The 27,934-nt window shown below is 40.4% G+C and overlaps 1 protein-coding gene across 2 annotated transcripts in view; it reads left to right on the top strand.

Annotated features, from left to right (window-relative positions):
* Positions 1 to 59: 59 nt before the first annotated feature.
* The window catches only part of eprs1 (glutamyl-prolyl-tRNA synthetase 1), a 33,443-nt gene continuing 5,568 nt past the window's right edge, over positions 60 to 27,934 (top strand). The window contains exons 1-29 of one of the 2 annotated variants that reach the window (XM_061814806.1): positions 60 to 394; positions 4,432 to 4,516; positions 5,259 to 5,358; positions 6,570 to 6,726; positions 7,023 to 7,159; positions 8,462 to 8,562; positions 8,634 to 8,760; positions 8,816 to 9,008; positions 11,272 to 11,443; positions 11,528 to 11,761; positions 11,832 to 11,916; positions 13,408 to 13,467; positions 15,367 to 15,477; positions 15,561 to 15,697; positions 15,982 to 16,189; positions 16,262 to 16,374; positions 17,132 to 17,255; positions 18,800 to 18,973; positions 19,069 to 19,236; positions 21,699 to 21,944; positions 22,742 to 22,972; positions 23,759 to 24,024; positions 24,259 to 24,310; positions 24,430 to 24,639; positions 24,730 to 24,802; positions 25,932 to 26,011; positions 26,104 to 26,205; positions 26,678 to 26,833; positions 26,908 to 27,105. In XM_061814806.1, the coding sequence (XP_061670790.1) occupies positions 352 to 394; positions 4,432 to 4,516; positions 5,259 to 5,358; positions 6,570 to 6,726; positions 7,023 to 7,159; positions 8,462 to 8,562; positions 8,634 to 8,760; positions 8,816 to 9,008; positions 11,272 to 11,443; positions 11,528 to 11,761; positions 11,832 to 11,916; positions 13,408 to 13,467; positions 15,367 to 15,477; positions 15,561 to 15,697; positions 15,982 to 16,189; positions 16,262 to 16,374; positions 17,132 to 17,255; positions 18,800 to 18,973; positions 19,069 to 19,236; positions 21,699 to 21,944; positions 22,742 to 22,972; positions 23,759 to 24,024; positions 24,259 to 24,310; positions 24,430 to 24,639; positions 24,730 to 24,802; positions 25,932 to 26,011; positions 26,104 to 26,205; positions 26,678 to 26,833; positions 26,908 to 27,105 (4,143 nt within the window). In that variant the 5' untranslated portion in view covers positions 60 to 351. The remainder of the gene's footprint in view (positions 395 to 4,431; positions 4,517 to 5,258; positions 5,359 to 6,569; positions 6,727 to 7,022; positions 7,160 to 8,461; positions 8,563 to 8,633; positions 8,761 to 8,815; positions 9,009 to 11,271; positions 11,444 to 11,527; positions 11,762 to 11,831; positions 11,917 to 13,407; positions 13,468 to 15,366; positions 15,478 to 15,560; positions 15,698 to 15,981; positions 16,190 to 16,261; positions 16,375 to 17,131; positions 17,256 to 18,799; positions 18,974 to 19,068; positions 19,237 to 21,698; positions 21,945 to 22,741; positions 22,973 to 23,758; positions 24,025 to 24,258; positions 24,311 to 24,429; positions 24,640 to 24,729; positions 24,803 to 25,931; positions 26,012 to 26,103; positions 26,206 to 26,677; positions 26,834 to 26,907; positions 27,106 to 27,934) is intronic. The other variant, XM_061814805.1, reaches the window with a different exon arrangement.

The raw sequence follows: 27,934 nt of genomic DNA, 5'->3' as shown, positions 1-27,934 counted from the left end.
GATCAAGGCAATCTTGTTTCAAGACAGTTTGTTTTTTCTGCGTGTGTTTTGCTCCCTAGTACTGTACATATGTACGGACGTACTCTGATCATTCACACTTCAACCCAGTAGTTAATGCAGTTGTGAATCTTGAACGTTGGAAAAGAAGAAAATGTTGCGCCGCCGAGCAGCAGTAGTGAGCCCCGTAGTTGGGTCGACGTCGCCAGACTAAACCACGAAGAAGCTCGCCCTCCTCTGGCTCCTCTTGCGGTTGAATGTGGCGTGCTTGTCGGGCTTGGCTTGACTGCTTGCACCACCAGGAGCTGTAGGCGCTTTTAAGTACACGGAGAGAAGACCCAACCATCACACACCATGCCGTTAAAGCTCATCATCAACACTAGCAACCCGCCTTTAGGTGAGTCACAACTTCGGCCGAGTTTTCGAAAGAATTATGCCAACGAGTAACAACCGGCTAGCTAGCTACTGGCACGTTTACGTGTCCACCAGTCGCAGAAAGGTACACAAGTGGCCATTGAGCCTCATAATTTGCACTCTGATATCTGCTTATATATTTTTTATTTGGAGAAAAAAAACTTTTAAATTACATCAGACGTCTGGACTGACACCATACCACGAAAGTACATTAAAAACAATGGTAAAATAACGATTTATAATCGGAAATAGTGCGTGCTAGCGAGACCAAAGCAACAAAAGGAAAGAGCAAAAACTCTTATTTTAAGACTTAAGCCATTTTTAGTTCTGCGGGGCGTGTATGTCAAGTCAGTCACGTCCTGTCGTCGTGGCACTCAAAACAAGCAACAAACCTGCCGAATAATTGCAGGTGCTTCATACCAAAAACGCTTAAATATTCTGATTGTACTGTGGTTAGGTCGACACTGTGATTAGGTCGACACGTGTTATACCTCTCTTCGTAATAAGGATTGTTATTTAACTGACGTTAAAATAACTCAGAAGTGACGTGATGTTTGACGTGTTGTTGCATCAGCGCACACGCTATGCCGAATGAGCCATAACGATTGAGGGCTCTGACGAAAATCCCCCGTGCATGTTGTCTGTTTGCACATTTTTAAAAATATTAAATACGGTTGTGGTCTGTGAAGGCGTGTACCGTATAGTGGCTAACCGTAGGTTTAACAGCGTTGTGTAAGCGGCTCAACAGCGACCCGGAGTTGAGTCGGTACTGCATGCTGATGCAAGAGAATGACTTGCCGAATGACAGATGTGATGTAGGTAACGTTTTAATGACGACATAATCATCTCAACAAACGAAAGAAACGGTTTGAATGCACAGAGGACAGTTAGGGCTGACACAGTCAAAGAACTGGTACACACATGAAGGCAGTTCGGTTGTTTTAAATCTCAACGAAAGTCTGACAGTAACGGTCTGAAATGGGTTGAGGCCGACAATCTTAAATATTGAGGTGATTCAATATTTATGACCAGAACTCTTCATACATGGGGATGCCGACATTACTCGAAGTCATGACACTGTATTGTGATGTGAAACAAAATTTAGCATGCAACCTGATTCAGGAAAAATAAAGCAGCTGTGAATGATAACAAAAGTCTTTCGCTAAATATTGAATTCCGACACCGCATTCCATTTTTCGTGATCACCAGGCTTTATCTGGTCAACTCAAATCCAACTGGATACATTCGTTGCTGTGGGGAAAAGAACAAAAGTAGATTGCGCCGGCTGTACTATTATAAAACGAAAATGGGGGGTATAAAACGTGCTTTGGTGGTCACTAGTGCTCCGCACAGGGACGGATGTTTGTGAAAGGCTTGTTTGAGGTATGTTCATGTACTTTTAATATGATACAACTCACAAGCCATCAACAAAACATTACATATCCTAGCAAGCAAGTGCTACAGCTCGTAGTCATGTGTAAACATGCTGCCATTCTGTTCAACACAAGGTGACAAGAGCAGCAAATTGGACCCTTTTATGAGTCAAGGCACATACTTCATTGAAAAATCTCACAATACACCCAGACACGAGAAATGTCACAAGTTAATTACTTTATGTACTTCCTGCTATCCAGTAGAACACCATTAATTTGGTCAGTCTGTCACTATGCCTCACTGATATAGGTCACTTGCACAACTTCAGAGCAAGTGCATTGTGGGTAATAATTTTTTGTGTGTCGGCCATGTTGGGAGGTTGTAAACAGTTCTTAAAGTTTGTCTACATACCAGCATCGCGTTCATTGAATCTGCACTTTCTATGGCGTTTTCCAAGTATTTCGAGGATCTGTCGGCTAATCTGAAACCCTACTACAGGCAGAAAATCAGTTCATCAGTTGATCTGGATCCGTATAGTCTATCGAAGGCTGATTTTGCGACTGAAAAGTGTTGGCCGAGAGTGGAATACCCCGACATTGTGAACTACTTGGTGCTTACAACCAACAGCCTTACTAACCAACAGATGAAGGCCTACAAGTCCTTGGAGGCTTACAATTACTTCGTAAGCGGGTGGATTCAGAGTGTCCTCTGCAAAACGTTGTCTGAAGAAAAGGTTTTAATTGTTGCCCGAGTAAGTAACTTGTAATCACCCGGGACAGAGTGCGTAACTCACTGTGGTTGTTGTTTCTGCTTAGCCTTTATGGCCTTTTCAGGTCCGAAAAATCGGATCAATTATGGAAAAAGATCTATGACAAATAAATATTACACCATCTTTTAAATTTATTTCAAGGAGCATTAAGTAATGTGACAATAATTAAAATGTACAAGGTGTAAATTACTAAGTACTAACAAATTATAGCGTGAATGTCTGAATGTAGCCCTAATAGTAATACTAGCCCTAATGCAACAGTAGTGGCTTTCTATTTGTTCACATTTGCCTTACTCATATGTCAGCATATAGAAAGCCGCTACTGTTGTATTAGGGCTAGCGTGAATGATCCCCTGGTAGGTGGTAGGTGCTACATGCATACTCGTGTTGTTTTTAATATATATACGGTATATTTCCTTCTTAAAAATAATTTGACGTTTACAGACAGTAAACAGACAGCAAACGCACAACACACATTCATACGTTTGTACTATAGATGAAAAGCCTGTCACTGGCGACCGATTTCGATGTACATGTACATGTAGACCTATCAAACACCGTTAGTCTTGTAATATAAAACACAGCAAACAACACATACATGTATAAATAGCGGTAGGAGGATATGGTCAAAGTGCAATACTAGGCTTAAACTTACCACTTATGAAGTGATCGCTGCACATACGACTTGAAACTGTGGGACGAGTGAGATCTGCACGCGAGATATTACTGAGCCACTTCGCTTGCCGTTTGCTCTACATTTCTTCTGTTTGGGGTCTTTGGTGCTTAATTATTTTCGGAAATCGGAAAAACCGTCTGTTCCATTCTTTGCTGAACTTGTTATAGCAGCCAATAACACAACACGTATGCACCATCGTCTCAGAAGTCAAAAAGCGTCTTATGTAATCTAATGTAACCAGCGAAATGAGACCTCCCAATGTGGCGGCCAGAAAAAATTCAAAACGGATGTGACGTCATCTGCAAGTCACCTATAAATAGATGGGCAAAGACACATTATTTATTGTAAATGTATAATTTTTGAACAATTAGTACACGTTTATACAGTAAATGAATGTCATTTAAATAGTCATTGCTCCAGGTTATGATCGGGTCGATGATTGGTTATCGTTTTTTTTAAACTCGCTGTTCAGTGATCGTCCCCAGAAATCCTGATCATGTAAAACCTAATTTGAAGATGTTACACCGTCAGACATTAATACATATAAGGTTGGAAATTGAATTTTGTTTCCTACTGTATTGGTAATCAGGGATCTCATTTGATGTGTGGCCTGGAAAAACTTTTCAAATGAAGATTGGAACAGTCTGGTGAAGTCAGTGGGGGTGCAGGTTTAATGTAGTTATTGTAAGTAAGGGATAGCCCACCAAGTATTAAATGTTATTCACGTCGGCTTCATTTAATAATGGCTCATCCAAACTTTTGCTCAATTCAAAAGTGGGTGGCCTCAAACAAAAGGTGATCTGTCCCGAATTGTTGGAAACAGGTACCACAAAATAAAAGCTTGAATTTTGAAGCTTGTCTCATATTCGTCTTTTGATCTGAAGCCCAAATGTCTGCAGTTTACAACTAAAACAATGGAATTGACCTTACTCTTGAGGTCTTTTGAAGGTCAAGCCAAAGTTCTCCCGATTTTAGGACAATGCAGGATTGTGTATTTGGGAACTGCGATTTTCAATTTCGATACAAAATGGCTACAGTCAGAGTGTTGTTTAGCAGCCATAAGTCTCTAAAGCTTGATGTTGTTTGGCTGGTTTTGTGTGGCAAAATAGTGAAGTGGAGGCTCAGTTATTTGAAAACGCTGAAGGAGAATGATTGTTGTTCATTCTGAGATTGTCACATTCACATCTTGCCGTCTCTCCAGGAGCCCTCCTGACTGCTGAGCATGTGAAAGGAAGTGTGCAACTATCGCTGGAGGAAGGCAAGGACACCCGCCTTCAAGTCTCAGAGTAAGCAGGATGCCCTGGGAGTGGGGGGGCTGAGATACAAGTGACCCGATTTTACAAGTTTTAGGAGATAAAAGCCATTGTTGCGCTGCCATCAGTTTGTCTGTCATACCGCCTGAAGGTGGCCAAGCCTGGCAACAGGACATAGTGAATTCAAGTCATGCAAAGTGTGACAAAAATGATAATTTTTTTCAAGAAATTCTATCCCGTTATGTCATCAATGTCTTTTAAAAAGTGCAATTTTTTATGTTTACAAACTAATTTACTCAATTACAGTTTTTTTTCCCCCTTTTTGGGGGGTTAGGGCAGGCTGGTTTGAATTAATGGCATTTCCATTCATTTCAATAAAGAAAGATGATTTGACATATAAGTGATACAAATTACAAGCATGGTCACTGAACTGATTAAATTTCTATCTCCAATTTTTTTTCCATCATACTCCCGTCAGTTGCGGGAGGGCAGTGTAGGGCTGGCGATGACACTCAGCCATGTGTTGCATCACTCCTGCCTGCTCTCTGCCCCTACTTTTCTGTGGCTGCATTTTCAATAAACAGAATAAGTAAAAATCCAGCAGAGGGTTTATTTCAAACTTTCAAAACCTTTGCAGGACAAAGGGCAGATAGATCAGATTGGCTATGCAGCTGAACACAATAGGGTACAAAAAAAAATATGTCAGGCACTGCTGTAATTGCAAACGGCTCTCCCTGCCCAAGAGGTTAAAACCTGTTTGTTGTCTTCCCTCCAGTGCCATCCAGTTCAGTGATGCAACCTCCATCATTCGCTATCTGGCGCGGGTGGCGCCATCTCTCGGCCTATATGGAGCCAACCTGATGGAGCAGACTGAGGTGTGTATACGGGTGAAAAATTCTGTGAGTTTTCAAAGTTGGAAACTTTTCATTGGAATAAACAGAAATAAACCAGACTGAAACTGAAGGTTGGCTTTTGGTCCAGAAAGTTAAATATAGTTGGATAAAATATATTTTAGCATAATCCCGCAAGATTTCATACACTTACATCAGGACCTTGGGTCTAGTTATCACATCGGTCTCACAGTTCTGAAGACCTGGGTTCAAATTGGGCCTCAGCTGTGTAGAGGTATGTTCTCCCCTGTACCTGCGCGGGTTTTCTCTAGGTACTCCTATTTCCGCCCCAAAAACATGCATGGTTGGTTAATTGGAAGCTCTCAATTACCCGGAGGTGTGAATGTGAGTGTGAATGTTTTTGTCCGTATATGCCCTGCAATTGGCTGGCGACCTGTTCAAGGTGTACCCTGCCTCTCGGCCAGAGTTAGCTGAGATAGGCGCCAGCTCACCTTCCACTCTAGAAAGGATAAGCGGTTTATATGGATAGATGGATCTTTATTGTAATCCAACTCGAAAATGAGCATGCTTCATATATGCCGTTACTAAAGTGATGTGGAGAAAAAACAATTGAGCCATTAAGGTACTTTATTATCCTCGCATGTGGGCAAAGAGAGGTACTGTATATATTTTGCTTGGGTATTCGCTTATGACAAAACAAAATGTCTTATAGCTTCCATCCGTCCATCCATTTTCTTTGCCGCTTATGCTCACGAGGGTCACTGGGTGTGCTGGAGCCTATCCCAGGCGTCAACAGACAGGAGGCTGGGTACTCCCTGAACTGGTTGGCAGCCAATCAGGGTGTTTTGTAGTTTAAATTATAAATTTATGCTTGAGTATGAATATGCCACTGACTTATTCTCTTTTCTGGTTAATTAACATAAAATCCCATGAAAAGATTTGAATTTTGAATATTTTTAAAATGCTTCAAAATAAAGCGGACTTTAAAGCAGAAATCGACTGGAAAATTTCCACCAGGTTGAAACCTGAGGTGCTTGAACTTATTAATGTAATACATCGTATGCCCTAATATGGTGCAACACAATCTGCATTTGCACACTTATCAAGTTCCAATTTGTGTGTTATAATTCAGACTGAAATGCATTTTTGGCTTTTTCTTTGGCTTCGTGTGTGTGCGTGTGTGTGCGTGTGTGTGTGTGTGTGTGTGCGCGCGTGTGTGTGTGTTGCATCTGCAGGTGGACCACTGGCTAGAATTCAGCAGCCGTCGTCTTTGCGGCCAGCCTGATTTGAGCGTGTCTCTGGCTGAGCTGAACAAGGCCTTGTCGCTGAGAACCTTTCTGGTGGGCCACGCCCTTACCCTGGCCGACCTGTCAGTGTGGGCCGCTCTCAAAGGTGAGCACCTTTTAAAAACACAGTGTTGATGAATTTGTGCTTTAAAACGTACCTTAGCATATTCATATTTTAGATTTACTTTTTGGGGGGGCGGAGGGATTTTTATGAATAAAGGAGGAAACCAACCCACTTTTTAAAATGGAAAAATGCTTTTTAGCTGCATATCTCTGCATATTCAAGAGTTTTCAGAGGATTAAATGCACTTATAATGGATGTCAATTATTCCCCAAATGTTCGCCATTCATGTTCGGGCCCGCTCCACTTTAGTTTTAATTTTGGTTGTTTGTCTTCTCAAGGTCACAGCGACTGGGCCAACAAGGACAAAGAGTTCAGCCATGTCAGTCGCTGGTTCTCCTTCCTGAGTTCTCAGGTTCCCTTTACCGGCTTGGACAACAAATACACCAGCAAGAAAGCTCTACCAAGCAGGCCTAATGTAAGCCACGTACACTTGTAAATGACAGACTGCTTCGTGTTTTTCTCTGTAACTTATTCTGTAATTCAGGATTCTACTCCCATTAAACATGAAATGTGATAAGTTATAAAAAATATGTAATATTTATTGACTAAAATACATAATAATAAGATTAATATTTAAATAAGATAATTAGAGATTTTGTATTTTGTTTTTTTGAAACATTTCTGTAATTTTTAAATGTTTTTTTAAAAACTCAATTTTAAAAACTGGTATTTTGATTGTTGTTGAAAAGTACTTTAAAGGAAACTAAATTAAATTCATTACAGTGGAACCTTGGGTTATGAATTTAATTAATTCATGACCTCATTTGTAAATGGAAACGTTCTTAAACTGAGGTCATTATTCATATTGAAATGAATGGAAATGCAATTTATCTAGCACCCAGATTAATTTATAGTTAATATTTTTGTAATCTTTGTTGTTAGCAATAAATACATTTCAACAGAGAAGTTAAAACACTAATATAAATAATTCAAACTAAATAAACCGTCACTTTATTCCTCATTAATTTGAACTAAGGAGGCGATGGGGGATGACCATAGCACCTCATTGATGACCCTTCTTCTTTTAGAACAGGAAATTCAGATTCAGTTGTTTTTTTTCTTCGGTCTGTTTCTTTTCTAATTCATTAGTTGGTCTTGGCTCGACAACCGATTCAGTCCGATTGTGAAGGATCCATGAATTTTCCTCGTTGAGAAATGATTTTTGTAAATGGTGTAAATTTGCAATAAAATTTGTGGTAATGTCATACAACATTGACGGTGTGTAATCGTGGCGTTTATGCGTTCCTTATTGAAGACTATATTCGTGCAAATCTTCTGCCATTTTTATTTTATCAGTGTGATTTTACAACTCCTTTAAATTCATCATATGCTATCAAGTTTTAAAGTAAGTTTGGCATATGTCTGTCATGGAGGGGCATTGTACAGATGGAGGATGCTGAGACCAACTATGTAAATAAGATGGAATGGGTTAAAATGCTTTCGTCTTGGTGTAGAGATTTGTTTTTTATATTTAGCAAAGTAAACTGTAATGTATTATATATAGTGGGAACAATAGTGGCATTTAAAAAGTTAGTTTTTCATTCATTGTCAGACGTTTTTCGACATTGCTAAAAATTCTGCGGAAAAAGTGATGCTGACGGGTAAAGTTGTTTTATAATTAAAATATTTCATTATATTTGATGTTTTTATTTTTGTATTTAAACCATTTTCTATGTTTTTTTGATTCGTTCTTTTGCTTCAATCATATGCTTGTCAGTTGGAGTCCAAGGAGAAGAAGGCTGACCTCGGCAAGTTTGTGGACTTACCAGGAGCCGAGATGGGCAAGGTGGTGGTTCGATTTCCACCTGAAGCCAGCGGGTGAGACTTGCTTGTGAAGCAAAATAGTACATTTTGTCAGACAGTTTTCATCTTTTTGTCTTCGCTTTTAGATATCTCCATATAGGCCACGCCAAAGCCGCCTTGCTCAACCAGCACTACCAGGTCACCTTTAAAGGGCAGCTCATCATGCGCTTTGATGACACCAACCCGGAGAAGGAGAAGGAGGACTTTGAAAAGGTGAGAAACTGAATGAATTTTTAGAGTGTCATTACAAGGTTGTGCAACCCCTCAGGTGATCCTGGAGGACGTGGCAATGCTGCAAATTAAACCGGACCAGTTCACCTATACCAGTGACCACTTCAGCAACATCATGCAGCTTGCCGAGCAGCTAATGTCAGAGGGAAAGGCCTACATCGACGACACGCCCCCCGAGCAAATGAAGCAGGAGCGGGAGCAGCGCACCGAGTCCAAGTGCAGGAATAACAGTATGTCTGGAACACGCATGTCCCTTTTACTTGCACTCCAATTGAGTTCTGTAATTCAGCAATAAATTATATTCCAAACTTTATTTTACATTGATATTGGACATGCAACACATACATTCGCACATTACTTGTGGAGCTGGTTGGCCTCTATTGGGGTGACGGTTGCTGGCTATCATTGCCCTGTGACCGTTTCGCTTCACTCCCACAGTTTTCCCTAATTTTGCTGCATAACACCTCACCGCACACAACCACAGTACAGAGACAATGGTTGCCAGTTGGTCGGCTGGTTACCATAGTAATAGGGTGGTTGCTAATTCATATTTCTCTTGGCTTTACTCCTGGAGCCTCCTGACCCCGAGTTGCCTTATTCGTTCTGTCCTTGTCTCTCCCCCAAAATACTTTTCTGTGCCTGCATTTTCAATTTTCAAACATCAGAATAAGTAAAAATCAAGCAGAAAAAAAAAAATTATGTCAAGGCACTGCTGTAATTGCAAACGGCTCTCCCCGCCTAAGAGGTTAAAACCCGTTTGTTGTCTTCTCTGCAGTGCCATCCAGTTCAATGATGCAACCTCCATCATTCGCTATCTTTGGTCTTCCTCTCACTCTTTTACTTCCCTTCTACCAATATACTCACTCTCTCGCCACTGGACATGTCCAAACCATCGAAGTTTGCTCTCTCGAACCTTGTCTCTAAAACATCCAACTTTGGCTGCAACCTCTAATGAGCTAATTTCTAATCCTATCCAACCTGCTCACTCTGAGCGAGAACCTCAACATCTTCATTTCTGCTACCTCCAGTTCTGCTTCCTGTTGTTTCTTCAGTGCCACCGTCTCTAATCCGTACATCATGGCCGGCCTCACCATTGTTTTATAAACTTTGCCGTTGATCCTAGCAGAGACTCTTCTGTCACATAACACAGCAGACACCTTCCGCCAGGTGTTCCAACCTGCTTGGACCAGTTTCTTCACTTTCTTACCACACTTCTTAAAACATTTAAATTTTATTTTTATTAGATTTCTCAGAGTATTTGATAAAGTGTCACTATTACAGTAGTATTTCCTGTCAACACGGGTGCATGGCCTCACAGTCCTGAGGTTCCAGATTCAAATGCAGCCCCTATGTGTGGAGAAAATATGTTCTACCTAAGCCTGTGTAAGTTTTCAATCATCAACTTCTGTTGTTGTTTTCTAGAAAACATGCATGGTATTTCAATTGAAGATGCTAAATTGCTCATAGGTGTGAATGTGAATATGGATGTGGTTTTTTTTTGGGATCTGTGATTGGCTGGCGACCAGTTCAGGGCGTCACTTGGTTCTTCCCAGCACATCCATGACCCAAGTGAGGATAAGCGATTATTATAATTATAAAAAAAAAAAAAAAAAAAAAAAGCACTAAACTATACTCCAACTTGTATTAAACACTGGATTAAAATGAATATTTGACTTTAAAATACATTTAGAAGTTTTTTCATTTAATTACAAATGTATCTATAAAATGTATTTCCTGTAAATATTTTTGTAATTTTTTTCCTTTCTTCTTAATTTGTATTGTGGGGGAAAAAAATAAACAGCCGCTTTTACTGATATTTCATTTTTTGCTCCCCCCACTATGAATCCTGAAAATCACAAACGAAATCTACTATTGTTTGTTTGTAAATACCTTGTTTAGACAAAATGCACTACTCACATTAAACGGTTTAAATTTGAAATTAATTAATGAAAACAATTTCAAATAAGTTTACCATTTTAAAATGTACAGGTGCATCTCAATAAATTAGACAACTGTTGTATAAATTATAAAAGTCAAATTTAGAAATTTGACAAATATTTTTCAGATGGCCAAGTCCAGCCTCATGTCCAGATTTCAAATCATTTTGAGTGTTTGTAAAATTCTAATTTCTTGGAGATTGTAAAATCTAGATTTTCCTTAGCTGTGAGGTCAAATCAAAATAATAAAATCATTTGCTGTGTAGTGACTGAGTTTTTGACTTGGTTGTCAAATAGTTTTCTTAACTAATTTAGGCTGCTTGAATTCCTGATCTATTTCTTTTGGTCTGGGGGCACAGCCTGTCACCACAGGTGAGGGTAAGAACATAGATCTTAGACTGGTAAATCAAGAGCTTCATCTTTCAACTGAGCACTTCTTCACCTTGACAGACCGATAGAGCGTTTATATCATTGCAAGTGCTGCCTCAATCTGCCACAATTCTTATGTTTATACTACTTTTTATTTTTTTTTAATTTTTTTTTTTTTAAATCTTAGCTTTGGAGCAGAACATGAAGCTATGGGCAGAGATGAAAGCCGGCACCGAGCGTGGTCAGATGTGTTGCATGAGGGCCAAGATTGACATGAACTCCAACAACGGATGCATGCGGGACCCCACAGTGTACCGCTGCAAGAACATCCCCCACCCACGCACGGGAAGGACATACAAGTACTTAAATGAATTAAAATATTTTTGCTGGTTCATGAGAAGGAATATTTTCAACCTAACCACCACGTCTTCTGTCTTTCCTAGCGTCTACCCAACTTACGACTTCGCCTGCCCCATCGTGGACAGTCAGGAAAACGTGACTCATGCACTAAGAACCACCGAGTACCACGACCGTGACGAGCAGTACTACTGGTTCATCGATGCACTGCGCCTCAGAAAGCCATACATCTGGGAGTACTCCCGCCTCAACCTTAACAACACGGTGCTATCCAAGCGCAAGCTGACGTGGTTTGTGGAGGAGGGATATGTCGATGGATGGTGAGGTTGCGCTTATTTACCAACTTTGCTTTGTACAATGCACAAATTGATGTCACTGACACTCTCTCAGGGACGACCCCCGCTTCCCTACAGTTAGAGGTGTCCTGAGGAGAGGCATGACAGTGGAGGGCTTGAAACAGTTCATCGCAGCACAGGTATATTCATCACTTAGAGTGCTAATTCTACCATAAAAGCTTATTTGTGAGGAATAGGGACTAAGCCTTACCGCGAATAGCAAATAAATGACTTTTTCAGCGAATAGCTTGGGATAGGTTGCACAGGAAAAGATGCAAATAAGTTAGTTCATAAATAATGAACCACAAATTTCTGGGGCATTACTGTAATCTGTCTTACTTAAAGTAAGAAAGGGACATTAAAAGCATTGCTCACGCGCACACACACACACACACACATACACACACACATTACAATGACAACCAGGCCGATAGTTAAGGGCAGGAGTGTCAAACTCATTTTTGTTATGGGCCACATTGTTGTTACAGTTTCCCTCAGAGGCCCATTATGACTGACCGTAAAAACCTTGGAATGCTTCATCATATTTACACATGAAATTTATTAACTAGTTTTGGGATCAAAAATCAACGGAAATGTTTGGTTAAGCCAAAAATGCTTGCAATATTTCAATGTTATCATTTATTATATGCACTCATTAATTTCCATCCATTTTCTGAGGCGCTTATCTTCATGAGGGTCGCTGGAGTGCTGGAGCCAATGTCATCTGTCATTTGTCAGGAGACAGGGTAGACCCTGAACTAGTTGCCAGCCATTTATAATATGACAATTTAAAATTTTTGCACAGATTTTAACAGAATTATGGAAGTTGACACACATGATTCGTCTTCGCGGGCCACATAAACTCATGTGGCGGGCTGGACCTGGGCCCCGGGCCTTGAGTTTGACACGTGTGTTTAAGGGCTTGCAATGAGGTGAGCTGAAACTACCAGCCAAGAGGGGGAAGAGAAAAAAATGAGCATCCAGACAAAACTTATTCTATATTTTCCCTGTTGGGGGGAGCCATTCATCAAAGCCTACCAATTCCATATTTTTAATTAGTGTATTAAATCTATGCATATGTGGTGTGTTCTGCAGACGCGTCTCCAAAAACAAATTCACCATCGGTTGTTGAATTTAACATTTTGTTGTATAGGCACTTGAGAGACTATTTGTAAACAAGCAAATGAAAAGTGTCTCCTTGAAGTAGTCCCTAATATTCTGCATGACATCAGATATTACAATGACAAGCCTCTGCTGAGACAATTCCAAACAAATCAGTTTGACTCGTTTGACAATGATAATGCTGCTCTTGTCCTCTAAGTGGTGCCTAAATTAATACACCTTATTTAAAAACAACCAAGAAAAACATAATGCTCTTGGGAATGCATAACTGCCATCAATAAATCTGTACTTCTTTATCATTGTACGTACCGTTTCGTTTATTCCAACTTTATGACAGAGGGATGCTTGCCTGGAGCCAAATCATTAGTAACAAATACAGGATGGTTAATACATACCCATTTAGATGTCTGAGATAAATAACAACCGCCGTTTATTTATTTAAAGGATGGAAAAATGAATTTACCTGTAATATTTCCAGCTGGATGCTAAACAGATTTTTCTCTTTGCAGGGTGGCTCTAGGTCAGTAGTCAACATGGAGTGGGACAAAATCTGGGCCTTTAATAAGAAGGTATGGCTTCTTTTCACACATCATTACACAAAGAATGGGAGAAAACTGGAAATTTTACAAGGTGCTTTAAGGTCAGGTTGCCAATCTGGAATAAATGGATGCTCAGATGTTGAAGCCTGTTTAGTGATGAATTCAGTGAAACAACTGGCATGGCTTTATCACTTCATGTCCTCTTCCCCTCATAATTCAATAACAATAGATCCTTATCCCATACCATTCAACAAGTCGTGACCTCTCGTGTCCAACATTTACTTTTTTTTTTTTTCTTCTTCCCCCATATGTGTGTTACATGTTTTTCTGGCTGGCTGATTTACCTGTAAATCCACTATGAAGTAATAGCCTAATATACAGTGTGTATCTTATCCTAACTTGTGGTGTATATCTGTTTGGAATGTTTTTGAGCTTGTGTCATGTTAGGGCTGATAGGAGCAGTTAAGACAAAATTAATATATCAAAATAAATGGTGACAAAATTATGAGACAGGTATATTAACAAGTTCCTCAACGAACTTAACGAGTTTCATCAGTGGCAATCAGTTTAGAAGTATTAAACTTGTTTGAGGTTACCATTTTATTTTGACTTGGTATGTGCACTTCACAGCATCAAGTTGTTTTTAAAGAGAAAAAAAGGGTTTGGTGCTTTAAAACAAACTTTGGACTCCATCCAGGCTGTGATACTTGCTCAAATTGCCAGAGTTGGTGTCTTTAGCAGATCAACCAGATTCCATAGTATTCAACTCAACTTTACCATTAGACAACTTGAAAAAAAATCTTTGGCACAACAATACTAAAACAAAAATAGCAAATGAGGCAATACTATAACAAAGAAGAAAAAGAGCAGTGATTCAGAGAGACTGCCAAATGCTGCTGAATTGCGGAAAAAAACATAGATTGATATTGACTGGATGTCATAAACTGTCTCCAATTTGGGTGTCAATATAATGTAGAATCGGTACCGAAAATACTTAGACCCTCTCAAATTATTCGCTTATTTTGCATCAATTTGCTGAGATAATTTAATTTTTTTTCTCAATGTACACACAGCACCCCATATTGACATAAAAAAAATGATTTTTTTCACAATTAATGTGCTGAGTCCTGTACTTAGGGTACGTGTTATGTTAGGTCTCCATGTATTTATTTCAGGCTCCAAAAAATATGGCCTAGGGAGCACATGTGGCCCTTTGCTTTCTTTAATTGCGCAAACTGAAACAAGGTAAAAATTCCTACAATAGTATTGCACTAATTGATCTTTTTTTCCATTAGAATTTGTTCAATGGAGTTTATGGTATCCCTCCATTATCTGAACCGGTCGCAGGAGTGCTGGAGCCTATCCCAGCTATCTTCAGCCAAGAGGCGGGGTTCACCCTGAACTTCTTTGTTGTAGATTGCAAATTTGACACTTAGCATTTATGTAATTATTTTCACACCTTAATTAGTAATATACATTAATAAATCAGTATGGTATTTTAGGGGTTGATTTTGGAGATTGCGCTACCTTTTTCCAGCTGTTCCTGTGTGCGTGTATGTGACGGAATCTCCTCACTCTTGTGTGTTTTCAAGCTGCCAATTAGCTGCGTGAAGGTACTCCTTTCTTCCACGTCCTGACCATCCTTTTTCAACACCTTCCTTCTGTCATTCTGCTTTCAGCTTTCTGGGGGAGGAGAAAGGGAGGGGCTTCATGCGTTTTAAAGAGCTTGGATAGAATGAAGTTGCTAAAAACGAATTTTGGACTGAACAAGCACCTGCTTTTTTTGTTTGTTTGTTTGTTTTTTGATTAACCTGCATGAATCCACGATACACTCATTAAGTCTGTCTTCCCCCTCTCAAGTCTCTCTTGGAAGATGTTGGATTTGGCATTTTTTGTTTAACTTTTTTAATCATTTTGTGTTTCTGCTAGGTAATTGATCCAGTAGCGCCCAGATACACAGCTCTATCCAGCTCCTACGTGGTTCCAGTATCTGTGCCAGAGGCAACAGAGGACATGAAAGAAGTAGCCAAACATCCAAAGGTTTGTAGTAGCTTCTCACATAGACATGTATGCACACACACACACACACACACAGAGTGTTTGAGTTTCTCTTTCCCACCTAGAATTCCGAGGTAGGCATGAAGCAGGTTTGGTACGGACCCCGAGTTTTGGTGGAAGGAGCTGATGCCGAGACGTTCTCTGAGGGCGAGGTGGTCACCTTCATTAACTGGGGCAACCTCATCATCACCAAGATCAACAAGTATGCACACTAATTAATCATCTCAATATTGGAACTTCTGTAGAATTTAATTTAATTGCTTTTTTATTTATTAGGGCACTATTTAAGTGCTACAACTATTGGTACTCTATTTGGGCTAAATTGGGAAAGTCCTCTGTTTGTACTTTTCTAGGGGGAAAAAATACTGTGGATACAATATCATGATTAAGATCCACTCTCAAATTTACAAATGCCTAAGTCTGCTAGCACAAGTCACAGTTTAAGTGGGAAATGTGCTCATGGCTTTTTTTCCCCCGTGTGTTTAGAGGAGCCGAGGGTAAGGTCCTGTCCTTGGAGGCGCGTCTAGACCTGGACAACAAGGACTATAAGAAGACCACCAAGATTACCTGGCTGGCGGAGACTGCAAGTGCCCCCGTGCTCCCTACCATCTGTGTGAACTACCAGCCCCTCATCACTAAAGCGGTCATCACCAAGGATGACAACTTCAAGGAGTACATCAACAAAAACAGCAAGGTGTGTGTCGGGTTGAGTCACCTAAGTCCATGTGTATGTGTCCATGTTATTGACACGACTGTGGTGTCTCAGATTGAGGAGAAGATGCTGGGAGACCCCTGTCTCAAGACACTGAAGAAAGGCAACATCATTCAGCTGCAGAGGCGGGGATTCTACATCTGTGACCAGCCCTACGAGCCAATCAGGTAGGGAGGAAGACGGGGCTGATTTAACATTTTGCTGCAGTAAGCCCTCACTGTTCACATGGTGTTGGACTAAGTCCCAACTCAAATGTTGGAAAAAAATTTGAATAGACAGTAGACATTACGCCAGCAGTGTCCAAACTCTTTGGCCCCAAGATCTACTGTTCGAGCAGCTAATCTATCTATCTATCTATCTATCTATCTATCTATCTATCTATCTATCTATCTATCTATCGATCTATCTATCTATCTATCTATCTATCTATCTATCTATCTATCTATCTATCTATCTATCTATCTATCTATCTATCTATCTATCTATCTATCTATCTATCTATCTATCTTTACTTAGTCATTCATTCATTCAAAAATAGAGTCTAACAATTAGTTTGGTGAAGGTTCAATCCTGGTTTCTCCTACACGTCGCTCAAAGAGCATCCATACGAAAGTGGGTAAGCTTTCGTTCTCTTTTTTGGTGGTGAAAGCTCCCTTCTGTCGTGATATCATGTAGTCTCGGACCAATCATAATTTTGCCCTGGGTACGTTCAGAAACAAAGTCCGAAGCTCTCACCTCCCCCCAACTTTGCTGTACTATTAGAAAGTGTAAATGCAATATTTTGAGTGAAGACCATAAACATGTGAGAATTGAGTGTAACTGTGATTTTTCCAGTAACTTTTTGCTTAATTTTCAGAGAAAAATCTGAGTTGGGGAGGGTTTATGATACTGCAATTTCAGGAAGATAATAACTTAATTTTGCAGTCCTAACAGCTGCAAGGAGAGTCCCTGTGTCTTAATCTACATTCCCGACGGTCACATAAAAGAGATGCCCACTGCCGGGTCCAAAGATAAAGACAAGGACAAGAGGCAGCCACCGGCCAACGCAGTGAGCATCCATTTTGTTTTATTTGTTCCATTCAAGTCAGGGAGGCTTTCAAGGTCAGGGGCCAAATTTGTTAAATAAGAATGCAATTCAAAAATAGGATTTCGCCAATAACGCCCAAACCTTTGAAAAGTAATAGTGTGCAAGTACTGTAACTTTATTTGGGCACTTAATGTAGCTTATGTTAGTCATAGTTGCACCTATAAACAACCATTCACATTTAGAAATACGGGCAACTTTGAGAATTTAATTAACCTGCCACGCATGTTTTTGTGATGTGGGAGGACACCAGAGTACATTGGAACCTCGGAATTTGAACATAATTCGTTCTTGTGAAATCTTCAAAATCAGAGTTGTTCAAGTCTAATTCGTTACCAACCTGCAAATTGTACATAATAATTCATATTCATGTTAAAACATGTACACATATTCAAACAATGAAAACTACATAAACTTAAAGCAACTTAAATGTATCATTTACTGTTGTGGGACTGCGATGGCATCGGGAGGGGGGGGGTCGAGGGTGAGGGAGAAAGTGTTGTTGTCACCCCTCCATGATTTTACTCCGGAATTCTCCAGTCACTTCTTCATTTCTTCTATTATCTGTTGCCTTTGCTTTGTAATGCTAGTCACTCCTTTGGCAACACTAGCTGCCTTTTGTTCATTAGGATACTCGACTAAGCCATACCAAGCTTGCTAGCAAGAGCCTTACCAAACATGCACCGCATTTCCGTACTTAGCGTACTTGGATCCGGTGTGGTTCGCTCATCTTTTCTTTTTCTCCGCTACTGGTAACACCTCAGTCTTTCTTTGTGCCCATGGCAAAGAAGATACTAGAAAAATAACAAAAAAACAATCTTGAGAAGCACGAGTGATAGTGTGTGGTCACACTATGAGCACCGACCGGCGTGTTGTGAGTTTTGGTTTGATTCCAAATGAGCAGCGGTTCATCTCAGGACCGGCCTTTGTGCATACGTCATTGCTCTGTTTGAGTGGGCCACACGGTCAATATGGGTTTCGGGTGTTTAAACACCGAGAATTGGGTTGTAAACCAAGGCATTTTTTTTGGGGGGGTGGGGGGTCGAAAACCAAGGCATTTTTTTTTTTGGGGTCGAAAACCGACTTATACAGCTACCGAGACGTTTGAATTCTGAGGTTCCACTGTACCTTGAGAAAACACTCGCAGGCACGGGTAATACATTTAAACGCCACACAGACGAGGGATTTGAACTCTGGTCCTCAGAACTGTGAGGCAGATGCGCCAACCAGTTATTTACCATGTCGATTAACACTTATTGACAGTGTGATTGGGCGGCATGGTGATAAAGTGCTGCTTTTAAAGCTTTTTTTCTTAAGATACATGGAAATTACATTTTAAATTGCAGAAATGCAAAAGTCTCCTTTTGCCTGTAATCATTCTAGAATAAAGAAAAGCCTTTAAGGGTGCTTTTAAAAATGTCTCAAAATGTTTTAAACCAGCTGACCTTTAGCAGCTGGGGAATCCTCTATGCATGTGTACTTATTTTTGTCTCCTCACTTCTCCTCAGCCAGCCCCTGCGAAAGCAACCCCAGCCGGTACCGTTGTGCCCACCTCCTCTGCCACAGTTAGTGAGGTCTTTTCAAAGATCGTCACCCAAGGAGAAGCTGTCCGCCAGCTGAAAACAGCCAAAGCACCGAAGGAGGAAGTGGACAAGGCAGTGAAGCATCTTCTTTCTCTAAAGGTAAAATTTCCATACACAGTGAGTCATCGCTATTTGTGGGGGTTTGGGACCAAGCCGGACGAGCAGTTTTATGTTTGTTTATTTATTTATTTAAGGCTCAGTTTAAGGAACAGACTGGTTTGGACTACAAGCCGGGTATGTCTTCTCCCGCCTCTGCCCCGGCTTCGGCTTCCCCGTCAGGAGACTGCGTTCCCTGCCCGTACACACGTGTCTCTCAGCAGGGTGAGCTTGTCAGGAAGCTGAAAGCAGAGCAAGCGCCAAAGGTAACTCACCACAATATTTCTACAATGGAACCCTCCATTTAAACAACAAAATGTGTTCTGTTATAATTGGTTGCTATAGCAGTAAAGTTTAGTTTTTCTTTTGGGCAAGGCTAAAATGGCACCTCGTGATGCATGCTATTTCTCCATCAAAAAAAAAAAGCGTCATCTCTTCGGGCGTAATCGCTTTAGAGTGCCTCGTTGTCGGATTTGAGTGTATGCTCATCATGAAGAGAAGGGAGTGGAAAATGGGAAAATAAAGTGGACAAAAACTTCAACATGATGGCCACCATGTGAACAGATTCTTTCATGTTGGTTTATCCCGTTTAGAGTGCCTCGTTGTAGCAGCATGGAAAAGCCATGTGACGAGCTGGTGGGACATATTCCATTCACCGGAGGTTTAAGGGGGTGTATTTTTACGACTCAAACATAGTTAATGTAGGCTTAAAAAATGCGAAAGGATGTTAGCATTCATTTTTCCACCTCATTGTAGTGGTATTTGTACTTGATTTATTCATTTATCCCTAATTTGGTAACACTCTATTGTGTATGAAATTTAGAAAACCTGTTCACTTTATCGGGGCTCTTGCTTATTTTTTTTTGTAATAAAGCTGATTCTGAAATGATAAAATATTAATAATTACCATTAATTATAATAAATTGTGATTTAATTTAACCTAAATATATTAGAGTGAACGAATAAATGTAAAAAACCTCGAAAATGTTTCAAAATGTAACCAAACGTACCACTGGTGTGGTTTATGTAGACATTGTTGATGAGGGTTCACGCTTCCTGGATCCAACTCAGTTTTCATAGATTAACGCAAAAAAAACCTATACCAAATATAGGATGTTCCAGACTCCAGAGACTTGTTCTGAGTCCAGTCTCTCTGTAGCGCAGAACACTATGTTATATATGCTACAATAATAGATGAACCTCTTGCCATCACAGTAGCCATGTGGAAATGTTGTCACATTTAACTTGTCGCCACATGCACATTTGTTAGTTCAGTCTAGTCATATTGTCTGGCTATGACCTGGAAACTTTTAAAATGCAAATATGTTGAACTAAACAAGCCTTTACTTGAAACTAAAGAAGTACATTTGTGACTAAATCCTCTGATTACGCCATTTGGCCAGATGACGAGCTCTAGGAAGGGTTGTGGTTGTCTCAAATGTCTCCCATTTATGGATAATGTGCTCTTAGAATCTTAAGTGCACCAGTTATTTAGTTATATCTTCTTCTTTGAAAATCTCCAATGTTGTATCTTTTAAGACGGGGTTCTTGCTCTCCGTTAGCTAGTTTGTCGCAACATACATTATTATGCTGAGTGCACTCAAAACATGTGTTTTAAGGAAGACTCCTGATATTGTCTGTTAAAATAAGCTTTATTTTTCTTTAAGTTCATAGGCTCTGCTTGTGGCTTCTGTGGTGGCCCGTGTTATTTGGAATTTTTTTTTTTGTTTTGTTTTCAAAACTCATTTTTGGTAGTTTAGTGGACTTATTTTTTGTAACGTTTCACTTGACCCACATGTGCAATCTGGTTGTTTTGTTCAAAGAACAAATCTTTTCAGTGACCGTAATAAACAGAATCAGTTTATGAAATAATTCGTTGTTTGAGCTTGGCCGCCCCTGTGAGTGGCAGTGGAAGCGATCCATGCAGTCTTGACGTGTCAATGAGACGTTCAGCTGTTACGGCAGAGAAGATCCAGTCACTTTTCAAAATAAAACACATTTGACACGTGAAATCCAATACAATGATAATTATGTATATCGGTTATTCTTTTTTTGCTGCCTGAAAAAAAGAGTACACTTGAAAATCATTTGTAGTAAGACCTGATCTAAACTAAAAGGGTTAAACAGGCGCTATGGTCCTGCATGAAAGATAGTCTTGCAGATTAACTAAATAGAGTATAATCAGCCTTGTTACTACAGGCTCGTGACGTTGGATTGTGAAATGAATCCACGATCTTATTCTTACAGGTTAGCAGTCATTGAATACATTGATAGAATTATTTCATGATTAAGAATAAAGTGACTTTGTTTGACTGAATAACCATAACATTGCACATCAGGGGCAGTGCGACCCTTTAAATGCCAGTGTTTGGTTCTGTCTGACATGTTGGAGTTATTGAAATTAACAGAACTACATAAGTTATAGCACTTGAACTTTTTCTACTTGGGACATTCGCCTGTATTTGCATGAGATGTCCAAGTTTAATGCATCCTTCCATCCCTACAGGGGTGCTAGTCAGTGTTATACTGTAGTTGTGTGCCTGGCATCTTATTCCTCAGCTAACCGTCAATGTTCATCCTCAAAACAGTCACTTGTCTCATCTTCGGCCACTCATTTTTCTCACTGGGTCCTGTCGTTCTTCTAACCACCGTCCCTCCCATCATCACTTGCATGGATTTCAGATTCAATTTGTCCCACCGCTACTAGTTAATGTGTTGATGGTACCAGGACCAGATCGACACGGCGGTCAAGCAGCTTCTGGTGCTCAAGGCAGAGTTTAAAAAGTTGACTGGTCACGATTACAAACCTGGGATGGCCCTGACTACAGCTTCCCCTGCTCCTTCGTTTGCGACTCCTCCTTCGACTTCCTCCTCCCACTCCTTCTCTTCTTCTTCTGCCTCATCCGACTTGTACGAACGTGTTGCACAACAAGGAGAGCTTGTGAGGAAACTTAAGTCACAAAAAGCCCCCAAGGTATAAACACACTTGAAAATAAGGGTTTTTAAAACTGAACAAAAATGTATTTCAACATGCACTGATGGGTTACAAACATATTTGGATTTTAAACAATAAGTGAGAACTTTAAGCAGGTCTTAGAGTTTCAAGGAAGAGATAGGGCTTCCAGTTGGGGTTTTGAACTTGGGTTAGGTTTAAAACAAGGGTGGGAATTTAAAATATTGGGGTTAGGGTTTGAAGTTTGGTTTTCAAGCAAAGATTAGGGTTTTATACCAAGGTTGGCATTTCAAATTTTAGATTTAAAATCAAAACTAAATACTATCTACTTTCAAATTTGACTTTCAAGTCTGTGTTAGGGTTGAACCCTCTATCAGAGTTTCAAATTATAGTTTTAAGATGGATTCAGGATTTCAAATTTTGGTTTTCAGACAGGGTCAAGGGTTTCAGACAAGGATTAAGATTTCTACTTCAATTTTCTACTGAGGTTTTCAATTCTGGGTTATAGTTTCAAGCAAAAATACAATTTTAAAATTGGGCTTTTAAGACTTCCTTAGTTTCAAACAAGGGTTAGGTTTTCAAGTCTAGATTTGGGTTTTACATTAGGTTTCCAAGCAAAAATTAGGGTCGGAAAACAGGGTTAGGGTTTCAAGACAGAATTAGGGCTTTAAATTATATTTTCAAACCAAGTTTAGGGTTTGAAACAAGGTTTAGGATTTGGAAGTTGGATTTCAAGGCAGGGTTAGGATTTCAAGGGAGGGTTTTCAACCATCTTCTACTCAACAGTCACTTTATTAGGTAAAATCTTCATCCATTAGGACCAAGTGGAAGCTGAAATCAAGCAGCTGCTTGCTCTTAAGGCCGAGTACAAGCGGGTCACTGGTGAGGAGTACAAACCGGGAGCAATGCCCGCCCAGAAAGCCTCTACTCCCATCCAGAAACCCTCAGCCCTGGTTCAGACCAATGCTGGCTCGGTCACTGGCCTCTTTGAGAAGGTGGCTCAGCAAGGAGATGTGGTGAGGAAGCTGAAGGCCGAAAAGGCACCCAAGGTGAGATCCGCTAACCAAATATACACATATTTGCGGGTCATTTTTGGGGAATTCGCCTACTTGTGTGTGTGTGTCTTTTTTTTTTTTTTTTAACTATCTCTTATCCATTGGAAAAACTCTATTTTGCAATTATTGGCAATAGTTGTACTGCCCTAAGATGACACAGGATGGGTGCCAAAGCCCACCCAAATCAATGCAATAATTGGTGTCAGAAAAATACATTCAAGTGACACATTCAAACTAATCTGCAAGCATTTATTCTTAAGGATAGTGCCAAATTAGTCAAAATAACAACATTTTGAGATCAAATTTTGTATTTTATTTACAAATTAAACTTAATATCCATCCATTCATTTCCACTCCAGCTAATCTTCATTAACGTGTGTGCCGGACCCAATCCCAGCTCACTTTGGGCGGCACACGTGGTTCACGCAAACATATGGAAAACAACCATTCACCTAAAGACCAATTTAGAGTTTTCAATTCATCTAACGAGCATGTTTTTTTGTTTTTTTTTAAATATGAGAGGAAGCCAAGAGTATCCGGAGAAAATCCATGCAGACATGTGAAGAACATGCAAATTCCATGCTTGAAAGATGGAACCTGGATTTCAACTGTGAAGCAGATGTGCTAAACACTGTGCCATCAACTATTATCATTGGCAATTATAAACATTTTTGGGACGAGCGTCAATAACTTATTCACAGCAGGGCTCAGACTCCACCATCTTTCAATGGGCACCGCTTTGTGAAGTAGGCCACCCAACACAGATGTCATCTATTTCAGGATCAGGTGGATGAAGCTGTGAAGATGCTGCTGGACCTGAAGAACAAATACAAGACGCTCACTGGCCAGGATTACAAACCGGTGGCGGCAGCTGGTGGTGAGGACAAGAACCGCAAGGAGAGGGAGAACAAATCCGAAAAGCAAGGAGGAGGAGGTGCTGCAGGAGGAGCCAAGAAAGGGAAAGGAGATAAAGCAAGTCATGTCAAGGATCCCTCTGGAGGAGCAGGAGGCGCAGGAGATGGTCAAGGACCCAAGAAGCAAACACGGTGAGAGACGCTAGCGTGGGGTGGGCAAAATATTGCCCACTCAATTCTTCAATATGGCCCACCGAGCATTTACATTTGAGTAGTCCTGTAATATTGGTTGGTTAAAATGTTTTAATTTTGGTATTTGACTGTGGGCGGGCACTTCCAAAAGCCATTTTCAACTCAATGGAGGGAGGCGGAGTAAGAAATAGTTGAGTACCTCTTTAGATTTAAATCTTCCTTCATCTTTTTCAGTTTGGGTTTAGAAGCTAAGAAAGAGGAGAACCTGGCAGAGTGGTACTCTCAGGTACGTTCAAATACACTCAATGACCACAATGTTGGGTACGCCTGCACTTTCTTATGGTGTACAACGCCCTTTTCTAATTACTGGGTGACCACTTAAACTTACGTGTTTTTCCTTTGCAGGTGATCACCAAGGCGGAGATGATTGAGTACTATGACGTGAGCGGTTGCTATGTGCTGCGGCCGTGGTCCTTCGCCATCTGGGAAGCCATCAAGGACTTCTTTGACCGTGAGATCAAGAAGCTGGGTGTGGAGAACTGCTACTTCCCTATGTTTGTCTCTCAGGCTGCCCTTGAAAAAGAGAAGTCGCACATTGCAGACTTTGCTCCAGAGGTAATCTGGAACTAAACTATACACACAGGTTTACACAAAACTAAAAACGTATTATTATTATTACTATAAATTGATTGCCTTGTTTTCCAGGTTGCCTGGGTAACACGCTCAGGAAAAACCGAGCTGGCAGAGCCCATTGCTGTACGACCCACCAGTGAGACAGGTCAGATCTCTGAATTCTTTAAATTTTAATTATGCAAATTTTTATGTACTCTCATCAACATGAAAACACAATTTCAGCTCATTTTTTGGGCCAGAGTGAAGTATTGCCAAAGCTTTGTATTATGTTGTAGCCCAGGGGTGCTCTGGTCGATCGCATGACAGGATGACTTAAAAAAAGACAAGAGCTTATTATACATGCTTCCGCTTGATTCAGGTGTATGTCGAGCGCGATCTACTGGTCAATCGCAAAGGTAGTGTAGGTATATTGCATGGCATTACAATGTAGACATCGGGCTATCAGCCTTATGAAATTTGTTACTTGACTGACAGTTGGTTTGACCAATATGGCTTTTTCTGAACTGTCTCTCTATGGATCTGAATGCTCGCGAGTTGGCCTCCAATTCAGGAAACTAACCTTAACAAAGGGTATAAAAATGTGTGGGTGAGCTGCACCAAGTAAGAAGACGAAAATGAAGGAGGAATATTTTTTTCACAATTTTTTTTAAATGCATATGCCTCATTTACCAGTCTGCCATCACATTCCAAAGAAGGGAAAGTAAAGAAGTAAACTCAGGTAATGACAAAAATTTACATTAATTGAAGATTAGCTCATACACTGATGCAAGGTCCATCAACTTACATTGGTGCTGACCTGTGTCAGCGATCAACAATTTTAGCTCACTGGTAGTTCTCAACGCTCTCAAAATGTACATACACACACACAATGTAGATTGTAGTATTGGCTGCTTGAAAAGTAGATCTTGGGGCAAAAAAAAGTTTGCGCAGCCCTGGTGTAGACTTGCGTTTACGGTAGACATCTTTACCACAGCACACTGCCTGAAGAAGACTGTTGGCATCTGTAAAGCTTATGACTACCAAAAGCAGAAGCGATTTGAATATTGTGCCAAAAATAATTTTAGATTGGGTGATAGTGGGGCAAACAACACTATCTTCTCAAATTGCTGATGATGTTGTGCTTTTTCCCCTTTCATGACTTTTTCAGATGTCTGATTGCCTAAAATCACATTATATTATATTTTTGTACTGTAGTGTTCTACCTGACTATCAAGGTGTATTTTTAAAAAAATACGTTGGAAATAACCCAAGAACTAATTGGTTTTGTATTTCAGTGATGTACCCAGCCTATGCCAAATGGGTCCAGTCCCACAGAGATCTCCCAATCAAGCTCAACCAGTGGTGTAACGTTGTGGTCAGTGTCTGCGAATTCCTCAGTCTGCACTATGGGCTGTTGAGGTTGGACAGCATGAAATCTTACCACTTTTCTGCTCTTTCATTCTCCAGAGATGGGAGTTCAAACACCCACAACCCTTCCTGAGGACTCGGGAGTTCTTATGGCAGGAAGGACACACGGCTTTTGCTACCAAAGATGAGGCTGCCGAGGAGGTAAACAAATAGCTGGCAAATAGATTTACCATGGGAAGTTCTTTGTGTTTTTGTTTGCATTGATTTGTCAGGGAGTTGACTTAGGGGTATTTTGGTTATATATGGTCATTGGTGCATTAATTGAAGAACAAATCTAATGGTGCCCAAACGCCTAAATGCTAGTTGTACATTACAGTCATAACTTTAACACAGAAGTACCATTTTTTCCATAAGCCAAAGTACTGGCAAACCAAAACTAACTACTTGTCTGCCAAAATCAAGATTAGGGGTAATTTCCACAAACTAAAAAGTTATCCAAAGCATTAGAGATGTTTTACAACATCATGACACTTGATATTTATATTTCCATAGAACTCTTAACGAGTAGGTTCCGACAGGATTGTTTGAGCGTCTTAAGAGTTTGAGCATCACCTTTTTATGGAACCAAACAGGGACCTGCCTTGATGCATCTGATTTCTACTTTACTTTGTAGGTTCTTCAAATCCTGGACCTGTACGCCAGAGTATATGAGGACCTGATGGCAATTCCAGTGGTGAAAGGCAGGAAGACTGAGAAGGAGAAGTTTGCAGGAGGCGATTATACAACCACCGTGGAGGCCTTCATCTCCGCTAGTGGCCGAGCCATTCAGGTACATGCTCCTCCAACGGCGCTTGTAGGGTAGCAGTCTTAACTTGCTAATTTTGTGTTTGTTCCCACCTGCAGGGTGCGACGTCCCACCATCTTGGTCAGAACTTCTCCAAAATGTTCGATATCACATTCGAGGACCCAAAAAAGCCTGGCGAGAAGCAATTTGCCTTCCAGAACTCCTGGGGCATTACCACCAGGACCATCGGCGTCCTCACCATGGTGCACGGTGACAACATGGGGCTGGTCCTGCCGCCCAGAGTTGCCTGCCTTCAGGTAGACACTCTACACTGTACTTCATCATTTTCAATTACAGTCACTTAAATTACATCAATCACTTTGACTGAGTAAATAAACATTGCCTCAATGTACCTGTCGCCATGGGCAGGCCATAGAGGGCTGTGCTCTCCTACCAAGATGCTCGTGCCCCCCCACCTCAAATACCTGAAAAAATAAACATTTTTTCAGGTATTTTATCCTCGTAGCTATGATTATGTTAAGAAATACTAATGTTGAATTCTTTTATCACCAAGATGTTCAACATGTAAAAAAGCAAAGGTGTGATTATTTTTGCTTGAAGGGAACTTAATCTGCAGCAGCAATCACAGCCTGACTGTGGAATAAAAAGTCCGGCCAGTGCATACTGCTCGGCTATGTCATGCCACCGCACAACAGTCCTGCACAATTTTTTTTTTTTTTGTTAATTTATTATGGATACATGGAAGTGTTTGAAAACTCAGAACAGTAACCTCTGCAAAACCGGATACGAAACTGACACTGGGGAGATAGATGTGTGTTTTGGAGAGCGGAGTATAACGCTTATCGGCACAATAGATCCGTTAAGTTTAGTTTAGTTATATTAGCTGAGACTAATGTGGTTGAAGTGGTATAGATTGGAGTTCCTATTGAGGAAAACAGTTGATGCCAAAGATCCTCTTGAAGATGGCGAATGGAGAACAGCTAACATAACTAGCACATTGAAATGTGGACTCCAACACACCCCACCCCATGCTTAACATCATACAATATTGACACACTGCTTAAAGTACTTTGAAAGTGCATGTTTGTGAGCATGTTGACAATGCAGGTCCTTCTGTTGAACCCT

The sequence above is a fragment of the Syngnathoides biaculeatus genome, chromosome 3 (assembly GCF_019802595.1).
Source record: "Syngnathoides biaculeatus isolate LvHL_M chromosome 3, ASM1980259v1, whole genome shotgun sequence".
Classification (NCBI taxonomy): Eukaryota; Metazoa; Chordata; class Actinopteri; order Syngnathiformes; family Syngnathidae; genus Syngnathoides; species Syngnathoides biaculeatus.
The sequence above is the reverse complement of the archived record's forward strand: the minus strand, read 5'-3'. Positions and strand labels throughout refer to the sequence as shown.